Source organism: Leuciscus leuciscus (assembly GCF_965113295.1).
Source record: "Leuciscus leuciscus genome assembly, chromosome: 23".
Taxonomy (NCBI): domain Eukaryota; kingdom Metazoa; phylum Chordata; class Actinopteri; order Cypriniformes; family Leuciscidae; genus Leuciscus; species Leuciscus leuciscus.
In genome coordinates, this window is record NC_138747.1 from 9256473 (window position 1) to 9269133 (window position 12661).

Here is a 12661-nt window from a genome sequence, read left to right on the forward strand (position 1 = left end):
TTCAGCAAAACTATTCAGATCAATATAATCGATGACGAGGAGTATGAAAAGAATAAGAACTTCTTCCTGGAGATTGGAGAGCCACAAATGGTGGAAATGAGTGAGAGAAAAGGTGGGATGTCGTCTTCCCCTGGTCCCACTGCCCGGTGTGCTGCCATCTTCAGGGCTGAACTGGAAGTGTTAATATACAAAGCCAGCAGAGCAAACAGTCCACCCACAACCTCTCTAAACCTAACGTACACTATAAAGTGTATCTTGTCATTAAATCAGAGGTCTTCAACCCTGCTTCTGGAGACCCACTGCCCTGCAGAGTTTATTTCCAACCCGTTTCAGCTTGTGATTTTCAAGTGTGTGTTTGATTAGGGTTGGAGATCAACTCTGCTGGACAAACTTAGATGAATCAAATAGGAATGGAGAGTTTAGTGTCATAATTATTCAGGGATTTGATTGGCTCATGAGCTTTTTGTTTAGATGCCCAAATGTGAACACACAAGCATGCTTCATTCCTCAAATGTGATTTTATGTTCCTCCCACAGGAAGTCCATAAAGGTTAAAATTCTTGACCATGAGGAGTATGACAAGCATGCAAACTTCTTCATAGAGCTGCAGGAACCAGAATGGAGGAGGAGGGGATGGACAGGTGAAAGATAGCAAAGAAACGATTGAAACAAGCCTTTTTACTTTTTTCTGCAGCTGCCTTTTATTCTGGCTTCTGTCTTCCTCCGCTCCTCCTTCAAAGCTGATCCTCTACTTTCATTCTACTGTTGCAGTAATGCAGTTTTCCTCCCGCTTACCGCTCAATTTCAGTGGATATATCCTCCATATTCCCTCCTGGCCAGAGGTTAAGAGCTCTCTCAGAGAAAAGCTGTCGGGACTGTTACTTCAGGTCAGGACGAGACGAGGACAATTGAAACCATAATGTGCTGCCGCTACATGGGATTCCTGCCAAATTCCAGAGCCTGTGAGATTTCATGGTCTCTGTACTAACAGAACCATATCGATTCAGCAAAATGATGTTAGATATTCCTTGACGTCGTACTCATTTTTCAAATTTCATATTGTTAATGTTACTTTGTTTTAGGGCGGTCAATTGAACTAAAAATATAATATAATTAATTACATGAGATGCTCAATAATTCATCTATTAATCACAATCCCCTAAATGAAGATCATTTAAGATGTTATGTATTTTTTGTGGAAGACAAAAAGATTAGGATTCAATATATTTTTGTTTTATCTCCATTCATTCATCCCAATCCAATCAGTTGTTTGTCAATCTGCTGAAGTGTTACTTTAAAACATTAAAGTACTTTATGAATTGCTGTATTGGTAGGGAATGGCCTTAATATGACATTTATGAACAGGTCATAAAATATGTATTGCATTATTATTATTATTTTAATCAGTCACACTAAATTAATGTTAAATTGAAAGTATGATTTTTTTAAAAAGAAATTAATCATTTTTGTTCAGCAAGGACACATTAAATTGGTCAAAATTGGCAGTTTATGCTTTATATTATTACAATAACATTATTAAGATTTCTATTTCAAATAAATGCTGTTCTTTTGAACCTTTTTTGTTTAAATAATCCTTAAAGAATAATCCATCAAAGAATCCTTTAAAAAAAATCTAAGTTTCCACAAAAACTCCACACATCTGTTTTCAACATTGATAATAATAATAAATGTTTCTTGAGCATCAAATCACCATCATGTGACACCGAAGACTGGAGTAATGGTGCTGGAAATTCAGATTTGTCATTTTCAACATGCTTTCATCATTCAGATTTTTAAATATACTAAAATAGGTAAACGGATAAATGCAGCCTTGGTGAGACTTCTTTACAAACATATTTAAAAAATGTTACCAATCCCATACTTTTAAATGGTAGTTATACTGTATACAATGGAGTATTTAGATGTCCAAAATTCATAAAGTCCCCCATTTATCAATGTTTGATGAAATCAGAGTCCAATTTCAGAGACAATCTCTAAGCCCCATTCTCACCTGGAGTCACCAAAGTTCAGCAACACACTCTTATTGCACACTATCCCTGTCTGTGTTACTGTGTTGGTTCATTCATAATCATTGTGTTCTTTCTCTATCTCCGTTTTTACTTTTCTTTTTTGTCCTGTCTCTCTTTCATTTGTCTACATCAGCTATGTTGCTGCATGAATGTGGTAAGCTGTCTCTTTTTTCCCCTCCTAATCTTTATATCTGTAAATCACTTTAAAAATGTTCATCTCATCACATGATCATGAAAATGTTTATTCATTACTATGCATAAGCTCTTTGTTCAAATTTAGACCATTTTTTACCTATCCATGCTGCAAAGACCAGCATCGTTTTCCATGCCAATTTAATGCTGGTTAATACTGTTTTGTTGCTTGTCAAGCAAAATTTTAACTTTACGGCAAGGACATGCCATATTTTGTGATATATTTGGATTTCTCATTGTATCCGTCTTTATCAATTCTGGTCACCAAATAATCAAATTATGCTAAAGCTTATTAATTTCGGCCAATACCAACATCATTTCCTATCTTTACTAAAACCAGACAATTAAAACATGAAATGAACAAAGAGTGAGTTCATTTTTGCTGTGTTTTTATGATTTTAGGTGGATTCGTGAAGACAGGTATGGTAATATATCACTGGAAATGCTTAGCTAATTTACCAGCTACTTAATCTAACTTGCTTCGCTAACCAAGCGAATGAATTCGCAGTCATAGATTTAATTGTTTCTATGATAATCTTTTCTTCGATAGATAAGCAGCTTTATGGTAAGAGATTAAATTTGACTTTTCACCAAGCTGAGAGCTAAATATAACATTGGGTGTGTTTGGAAACTGGTTTGCTGGACGTTGAGCTTGAGCCTTTGTTTGTCACACTGCTTAAACTAGTATTTTAGTGTGTGTTGTTCGCTTGATAGGCTCATTTGCTCAAATAGAAGCAGAGACAGATACTAAGTGTCTAATTTGCTTCGCTTTCTTTCCTGTTAAGTAACCCTTACAGCAGAAATAGCTCGCATGACCAGTCAAGGAGACTATATAGACTATCCAGTAGAATAGATTTCAGTTTGTTCATCATGGCTGTGTCTGAAAGTAATGACTATAATGCTTATTTCTCCCCCCCCCCAAAAAAATATATATACTGAATTGCTAAAAAATATATTGTAAATACATTTAGTATAAATTATATTTTTATAATTAAAAAAGTATTATTATAAATAATAATTATAATAATTTTTTTATTTAATAAATAATCATTTATATTTTGTCTGCATCCAAAAATAAGGACTACAATGATTATTTCTCTGGAGAAATTGGATTGTAAGTGAGCAAAATTATATATACATTTATTTAAATTACTTTACATTTTATAATGAGAAAATATTATTATAAATTGTAAACAATAATAACGATTAAGTTTAATTTGATAAATAATTTATATTTTACGGCTATGTTCGATAATAATGTCAACAATGCTTATTTCTCTGTAAAAACTTTTAAGTGGGCGAATCCAAATTTAAAATGATTATAAATAAATAATTTAAAAAGCAATTAATAAATTATGATAAATGATAAGTTATTTTATTTGGTAAATAATCATTTATAATTTACTTTTGTTAACCACCCCATCAGACATTTTTAATCTTATAACCAATTGTCAATTTATATGAATAAATTGACAATTGTAATGTAAACAATAATAATATTTTTAAGTTTTCAAACACAGTCCATGTCTCTAATAAAAACTAAACATGTTTACTTCATTTTCTGAAACTAATTCATATACTCAATTAAAACATAATTACGGTCTCATTTTCAAGTTGTGTACACATCACTAATATATAAAGTTAAGATTTTTTTGCTGTGGCAGTGCACTGGAATTGTTTTACTTGTGAAATGCCACATTTGCTGCATGCCAAAAAGTTTCACAAAAGACATTGTGTGATGGGCAACAACATTAGCATTATTGCCTATGGCAAACGGGCTGGTTCCTAATGAGAATGCATAGTCTGCCTTAAGATGATGTGTCTGCTTTCATAACAGTCTTGTCAAACTCGCTCAACTGTGATATCACTCACATTGATTCTTCAAACACCATTTGCACTTTGAATATTGTGTCCAAGGAGTGTCTGTTACTGGAAAATTTCATCACCAAGAGAACAGTGCATCCTAAACTTAACATATACAGTCAGTCAGAATAATTTAATGAATGCTATTCAGGCGAGGGTGTGGTTGATGTTTTACGTTGCAAGTTGACGTCATGTTGATGTGTCATGACATGTTATACTCTGTCTAAAAGAGTTTTAAACAGCAGTTCTCTAATAATTATTATATCATCATAGCGTTCATTATCTTAACTATTGTAGCCTTCATGACCCATTTCACCATTTTTTGACCTTTTATGACATAAATTCATTGAGATTACATGAATTATTTGTAACTTTAAAAATGTAAAAAAAAAAAAAGTTTTATATTATTTTATATACATATTAATATATTTAAATATTATATCATTTAAATATTAAAAATATTGAATTATAAATATAATTGAAACTTCCTCTCATATTAAAAAGCTTTTTTCCTCAATCAAATAGTTTAAATATTTGTATGAAATCAGGAATGGTGAGAGAACATTGTGATTGGTACATTTTTCGTCTTCAAACCAAACTTGGGTCTCTAGTCGACAAAGTTTAAATCCAGTCTGGTTAGCTTGCTTCCCATAATGTTTGTGCATTAGGTCAGTAGGCGGACAGTTGGCGGTCTTATGCGGCTGTTTGAACGCATTCGACCACATGAGCGTTTACACTACGTTTAATACGTTTTCGACTACCTCTGGAAGTGGTCGAAAGTGGACAAGCTCAAAACGTTTTAGACCCCGTTTACACCTGTATTTAGCGTCGTCCACTTGTGATCCGATCTACCAAAACGCATCTTAATACCAGGTGTAAACAGGGCCTGAAATGTTACTCCACTCTTCCACCAAGGAACTTGCAAGTTCTCAAACATGTCTGAGGGCGCACATACTGTAGTTAAACAGGGTTTAGAAAGGTCTCTCATCCTTTCCTCGGGTCATTTTGACCCAAAACAAATTTTTTTATGTTCATCAGAGGGATCCAATACCCTATGACTTTTGTCGCACTTGAACCACAAATACACACAAAATTTTTGTTGATGGATTCAAGGAGTTTTGTGGTTAAATTTTTAAAAAGTAACAAGTCCTTCCCTTGCGGGTCAATTTGACCCCCTTAGGAATGAATAGAATGCGAGGAATGCTTCAGTACACATAGAAAAACCTAAAAATGCTATAACTTTAGCAAAAAAAATTTTTTTATAATGTCTAAATGTGTATTTCAATACATACTGAAGAGAAATGACTTTAGAACCCAGCGGAACAGCTCATTTTCTCCTAATAGAGCTAGAAGGCAATCTAGTGGCAAAAGTCATAAAATATCATGTTATATATATATATATATAAAAAAAAATTCCACAAGAGGTCGACAAAAGCAATGTAAGATATTTTGAGCTGAATTAAAAGGGTTATGCATGAAATTGTTATATTGAATTTAAGTTGAAAGAATGTGAGTTATGTGTGTGTGAGGAATTTATTTATTATATATTGATTAAATCTAGTCATTTAAAGGTAAATAAAATAAAAAATAACAAAAAATTGCTTAAAAAAATTGAAAAAATATTATCCAAATGAAATAAAATAAGCTTTCTGGACAAAAAAAAAAAAAAGAATAATAATTTTAGGGCTTCGGGTCATTTTGACCCACGAGGGAAAGATGTGTTACAAAGTGCGAGAGAAGGATGAGGGTTAAGTTATTGTAACAGACTTAAATTGTCTACCACCTGTGAGCTGTTAGCGTCTTAAGGACTGTTCCACAGGTGCATGTGCAATAATTATTTATGGTTCATTGAACAAGCATGGAAAACATTGTGTAAACCCTTTCCATTACAGATTTGTTAAGCTTATGTGGATTTTACAGTTATCTTTAAAATACAGTATACCGAAAAGGGGACGTTTCTATTTGTAGCTGGGTTTATATACTATGTACACTATAATTAATTTGTCAAAGAGGCAGTACATATTTGCTCTGTTCTCTCAAGTGATAATTGAAATTTTCATAATCTGCTTTATAAAGCTTTATTTAGTTGTGCACCATCATAGATAAAGCTCTGTAAATCTGTTAGCATCTGTGCTAACACTGTTCAGTCAATGTGTTTGGGCTCATCAGGCAGGGATGTGTACCGGAAAGTGCAGGGTAGAGACAAGCCAATCCCCTCCACCATTATCAGCATCACAGGTATCCATTTTCCTCTCCTGTACATCCCTTTCTCTTCCTTTTAATTAATTCTTCATTGTGTCACTAATATAAATGTGTGATCTCATATTGCGTGTGCATGTTTGAGCCAAAACCCTGGTTGATAAAGCGATTGTGAGGATGAAAACAGTTCTCCAACTGTCTCATTTCCTCATTAGTGTAACTTGCAAGAGCTATAGTATTTACTTTACAGGTTTGGAATAAAGTGATTAATGCTAAATGCATGCATTTAATCACATAAGTGTTTTGAATCAATGCAATATACTGATCGGAATTGTCTTATTGTGTTATCTTAAAGGGATTGTTTACCCAAAAAGGACATTTCTGACATCATTTACTTACCCTCATGTCGTTCCAAACCCATAAAACTTTGATTTATATTCGAAACACAAATTAAGATGTTTATAATGAAATCTGAGAGGTTTCTGTCCCTCCTAACCAAAATGTAAAAGATCCGAAAAGTTCATAGAGGCATAGTAAAATGAATCCAGATGAACCAAGCGATTTAATCCAAGTCTTGAAAAGAGATACAACTGGATGAACAGATTTAATTTAGGGTGAGGGTGAGTTTATTTACCTTAATATGTAAGTTTAGTAAAAGACGAATTTTCATTCTTGAGTAAACCATCCCTTTAAAAGGAATAGTTTACCCAAAAGTAAAAAAAAACAAATGTCATCTTAATGCATTTCCAGCCTTTTTTAAAAAAAATTATCCACTTTCCTCATATGGAAAACAGAAACTCGGACATTCTGCCAAAAAATTCCTTCGGGTTTCACTCAAGAATCAAAATAATAGTGGTTTGGAGCAACATGGGAGTGACAACATTTTATTTTTTGCGCGAACTGTTCCTTTAAATATCTTTTATCAGTTATCCGTTCATTATTTGAAATTAGTAACGTTGTTTGTTATATTTTTAAACCATCCCTAAGGCCTACGCCTACACCTTCAAAAAAAATTTCAAGTCCAGATTGACAGCATTGCATTCTCATAAAAAAAACATTAAAAAAACATAGCATAGCTCACATTGCAGATGTTACGACTTTATTTAAACCCTGCAAATGATGTTATCGTACAAATTTGCATCTTTGTCCACTGTAAAGTGTGGTTTTATAAGGAGTGCATGTGAGCTAACCAAATCAACTCAATTTCTTTATGGATTTATGCATTTCATGAAAGACTCACCATCTTGTTTTGTTCCTTTCCATCACATTTCCTGTACCTCTTTTTGCTTTGTCTATCTCTCTCTCAGAGGATGGGGAAGAGGACACCCTGACTAAAAAAGAGAAGGATGAGAGGCGTGTTGCTGAGATGGGACGCCCGACACTGGGTGAACATGTTAAACTTGAAGTAATCATTGAGGAGTCCTATGAATTTAAGGTACCTTTTTTGCTCATGATAAATCTGTCTTGGAAAAATACATTCAGACACCCATCAATGTTCAGACACTCACACAGACTCACACATTTACTATAAGGTCAAGTGATGACATTTTAAGAATGAATCAGGGTTTAGAAGCCTTTAAATGTGAATAAGAGGATGAGCGAGCATCTGGGCATGAGTGATAGTATCCTGAAGTAGCCCCAGCTGGAGACAATTCAGCCTTTTAATTTCTTCTCAGATACAGAAGACATGGGGAGAGCTATTACCATAACCTTTCAGAGGGCCTGTCACTTTATACATGTTAACAGTGTCCATTTTCCATCTCTAATTCACCTCTCCAGTTCTCTCCTGTGTGCGTCAGAGGGTTTATTAATTTTCATCCTGTCTGTGAGATTAATTGGCTTTGACTCGAAGGAAAATTATTTCCTTGTATCCTGAAGATTTGATTGAATCGCACAAAATTATGTTCTGATATTTTTGTTGATACTGACTATAACTGTCACAACTGATGTGGTAGTTCTCAGAATGAAGACTAGGAGGATTATATGCTAACTTTCTTTAATAAACATGAAGATAATACATAGAGGAAGGCAGCAGGAAAGATCACGATCACAAACTACTCGCATATAGACAAGAACCGACAATGAACAAAGAAACGGGGTATAAATACACAGGGAACTTAACGACAGACAGAGATCTGAACTGAAGCACATGAAACCAACAAACAGAAATGAAATGAACAAAAGACACAACATAATACTGACAGTACTTCCCCCTCCCGCGAGGCGCGACCTCGCGCCAAATGTAAAAGTCCAACTGTGGAGGGAGGGAGGGGTTTTGGAGGAGGAAGAGGAGCAGGCGGAGTGCTGGAAACCGGAGTGGGTGAAGGGCTGGAGAAGGATGGCAGAATATCAAGGAGTCTAACGAGGGAGGGAGGGAGGGAGGGCGGGCGTCCTGGAGGCTGAAGAGAACGTGGTTTGGAGGGACCAGATACCTCCAGGGCGGAGCCTTCCGTTTGGGCGGCCAGGGCGGATCGGCCATTGTGACCTTTCCATGGGACTCAGGTTTGGCCACTCTGGCCGGGGAAAGTTCTTGGAGCAGGAACAGATCTAGGAACAAGTCGAGGAACAGGAACAGGTCTTGGAGCAGGAACAGGTCTAGGAACAAGTCGAGGAACAGGAACAGGTCTTGGAGCAGGAACAGGTCTAGGAACAAGTCGAGGAACAGGAACAGGTCTTGGAGCAGGAACAGGTCTAGGAACAAGTTGAGGAACAGGAACAGGTCTTGGAGCAGGAACAGATTTAGGAACAAGTCGAGGAACAGGAACAGGTCTTGGAGCAGGAACAGATCTAAGAACAAGTCAAGGAACAGGAACAGGTCTTGGAGCAGGAACAGGTCTAGGAACAAGTCGAGGAACAGGAACAGATCTTGGAGCAGGAACAGGTCTAGGAACAAGTCGAGGAACAGGAACAGGTCTTGGAGAAGGAACAGGTCTAGGAACAAGTCGAGGAACAGGTCTTGGAGCAGGAACAGGTCTAGGAACAAGTCGAGGAACAGGTCTTGGAGCAGGAACAGATTTAGGAACAAGTCGAGGAACAGGAACAGGTCTTGGAGCACGAACAGATCTAAGAACAAGTCAAGGAACAGGAACAGGTCTTGGAGCAGGAACTAGTCTAGGAACAAGTCGAGGAACAGGAACAGGTCTTGGAGCAGGAACAGATCTAGGAACAAGTCGAGGAACAAGAACAGGTCTTGGAGCAGGAACAGGTCTTGGAGCAGGAACAGGTCTAGGAACAAGTCGAGGAACAGGAACAGGTCTTGGAGCAGGAACAGGTCTAGGAACAAGTCGAGGAACAGGTCTTGGAGCAGGAACAGGTCTAGGAACAAGTCGAGGAACAGGAACAGGTCTTGGGACAGGCTCTGACGTGGTGGCGGCCAGCTCAGGCTGGGCAGGCATGACTTGAAGAAGCTCAGGCTTGACAGGCATGACGTGAAGAAGCTCTGGAAGGGCGGTCTCGACGGGACGAGACTCTGGAAGGGCGGTTTCACAGAAAGAACTCTTTCACATATACTTCGATCAGACAGCCATCCTGGAAACAGTTTATCAGACGATCCAGTTGGGTTTAGATGGATGCGGGAAACGCCCATACTTTGTTTAAACTTCAAATACACAGGGAACTTAACGACAGACAGCTGAACGTAATCAGTAACCGAGGAGACTAACTAGCAGGTGATCAAGACTGAACTGAGGCACATGAAACCAACACACAGAAATGAAATGAACACAAGACACAACATAATACTGACAATAACCTTCATAATTTGAGCAGCGATGCTGCCCTGACAAATCGGTTTCTCTGTTCTGTGTAATGGATAAGATTAATGGATGGCAGGTTTTTCGCTGGCTGCACTACAGGAAACCCTTTATTGGAAATCTTTTTCCTAATCTGAGAAATCTGCTGAATTATCGATTGAGGATTTTTTTTAAAGATGTTACTTAGTTTGTGATATCTTAAAGAAATATCTGAAAGGAATAACCACAAATGAAAATTCTGTCATCATTTACTCAACCTCATGTCATTATAAAGCTATATGATGTTCTTTCTCCTGTGAAACACAAAAGGAGATGTTAGGAAGAATGTTCACGCTGCTTTTTTCCAAAAAATTTAAGTGAATGAGGTGGAAAACTGCCTAGCACCAAAAATAATACAAAAGCAGCACTATAAAAATCGAATAAAAGTAGTTCATATGACTAAGGCAGTATATATTTCAGGTCTTTTACCACTTTTATGATACTTTTATGAACTTTTTGGAGTCCCTGATCTATGGAAGCTTGTTTCCGCCACAGAATAAAACATTTTAAAAGATAATTGCAACTTTTTATTTCACAATTGCGACTTAATATCATGCAATTCTGACTTTATATCTCCCAATTGCGTGTTATAAAGTCAAAATTGCGAGATATAAACATGCAATATGTTTATTTCTCGCAATTGCAAGTTTATATCACAATTCTTACTTTACAACACACAATTACGACTTTATTACATGCAATTCTGACTTTATAACACACAACTGCAACTTTATATCACACAATTCTGACTTTATAACTCACAATTGCGACTATAATTGCAACTCACAATTCTCAGAATTGTGAGATGTAAAACCTCGCAATTGTGAGAATTTTTTTTTGTGAAATAAAAAGTCGCAATTACATTTTTTTTTTTTTTTTGGTGGCGAAAACAAGCTTCCATACTGATCTGCTTTCATTGTATGGGAAAAAAAAAGCAGTAATGTCATTCTTTAAAGTTTCTGCTTTTGCGTTTCATTGGAAGAAAGAAAGTCATGCAGGTTTGGGACATGAGGGTGATGGACTTTTCAATTTGGAGCTAATTAACTGGTAACACTTTACAATCTTTTGTTTACATCAGTTAATATATTAACTGAAATGAAGTAGCAAAGAGAAATATATTTTTTACATTATGGTAATATATATGGGAATTTATTAATAAACAATTGTTCTTTGTTTGTTAATGTTAGTTCACAGCTACTTAATAAAACATTAATAAAAACAAATACAACTTCTAAATGTATTGGTAAATGTTGAAATTAACATCAACTAAGATTAATACATTTTTTCATTGTTAGTTCATGTTAACTAATGTTAATAAATTAAACGTTGTCAACTGTAACCATTAAACCTTTTAAGTATTGTTAACCTAGTTGTAATGATTTTAACCCACCTTCCAGAGCACAGTCGACAAACTCATAAAGAAAACCAACTTGGCCCTTTTGATTGGAACCAACAGTTGGAGAGACCAGTTTGTAGAAGCCATCACTGTCAGCTCAGGTAGGTCCGTGAGAAAATGCTGCCACATTTTACATTTTACTCTTCATACTTTAAAAACAACCTTTGCACAGTCCCCTGCATACTTGACTTGACGGATTTGACAGTCAGAATGCTAGAAAACAAGGTTATTTATTTTGTTGCTTCATCTCAGGCTTGTCCTAATCGCTGTTCAATGACTGCGCTAACTTTGCAACATATCTTTAATTAGCGCACTATTGCAATTTAAAATGTGTTGGAGCTGAATGCCTGTCTGTAGCCAGAGAGAAATGCATGTGAGTGTTTCATGTGAGTGTTTCATCAATTGAACACAGTGTCAATCATAGTGTCAATCATTTGCATTTGCTTGCCCATCCTGGGCAGACAGCTCTCAGTATTAAGTTGGAGTTACTAAGAACCAGTTTGGCATCTTATTTTTTTTTTTTATTTAGTAGCAAATAATGTCTCAATCAATTTTGTCTGTCTTCATAATCTTTTAACTGTAATCTTACCAAGCTCTCATATTTTTTGACCTTATTGACCAAGACTGTTTGCATCTTATTTTGTACGGAAATATGTCACATTATGAAAGTAAAATGGGATGCGAATGTGCATTGTAGATATTTTTGTCACATCCACAAATTTGGAGAAAAATTGTTGAATTTCATACTCTTAGACTGCGAAAAGATACAGGAACAATATAATGGCCTTGATTCTGTATTGTGAATTTCATGGGCATTGTTTCACATATCATTCAATGTCAACATTTCAACATTAGTTCCAGCACGAAAAAAACATAAATTATTTTTTTTATATTTTAATTTTATAATTCAGTATTTACATTCTAACTTTAATAAGTATTATTATTTAATATTACAGATTTTCACACCATATACAAATATTTTTTGTCAAGAAATGTTAAGTTTAGGTGTGCGGAAGTTGTGTGTTTTTGAGAGCAACTCGGTCTTTAACAGGGAAAAAGACATCAGTGTGTTTCTTATGTTTGTTTTTTTTACCCAGAATTCTTCTACCATCAGTCGTGCTTATTGTGAGCATGACCAAACACAAGCCAGCGCCAGTCTCTCTAAAATGTCAAGGCCTTTTGCTTTCACCC

At 35.7% G+C, this 12661-nt stretch overlaps 1 protein-coding gene across 8 annotated transcripts in view; it reads left to right on the forward strand.

Moving 5' to 3' along the window:
- The window catches only part of slc8a1a (solute carrier family 8 member 1a), a 54430-nt gene that overhangs the window by 36102 nt on the left and 5667 nt on the right, over nt 1–12661 (forward strand). For 5 of the 8 annotated variants that reach the window (XM_082155619.1, XM_082155621.1, XM_082155618.1 and 2 more), the window contains 7 exons: nt 6–112; nt 2163–2183; nt 2624–2641; nt 2772–2786; nt 6254–6322; nt 7591–7718; nt 11472–11571. In XM_082155619.1, coding sequence (XP_082011745.1) covers nt 6–112; nt 2163–2183; nt 2624–2641; nt 2772–2786; nt 6254–6322; nt 7591–7718; nt 11472–11571 — 458 coding nt within the window. The other 3 variants (XM_082155622.1, XM_082155616.1, XM_082155617.1) reach the window with 3 other exon arrangements.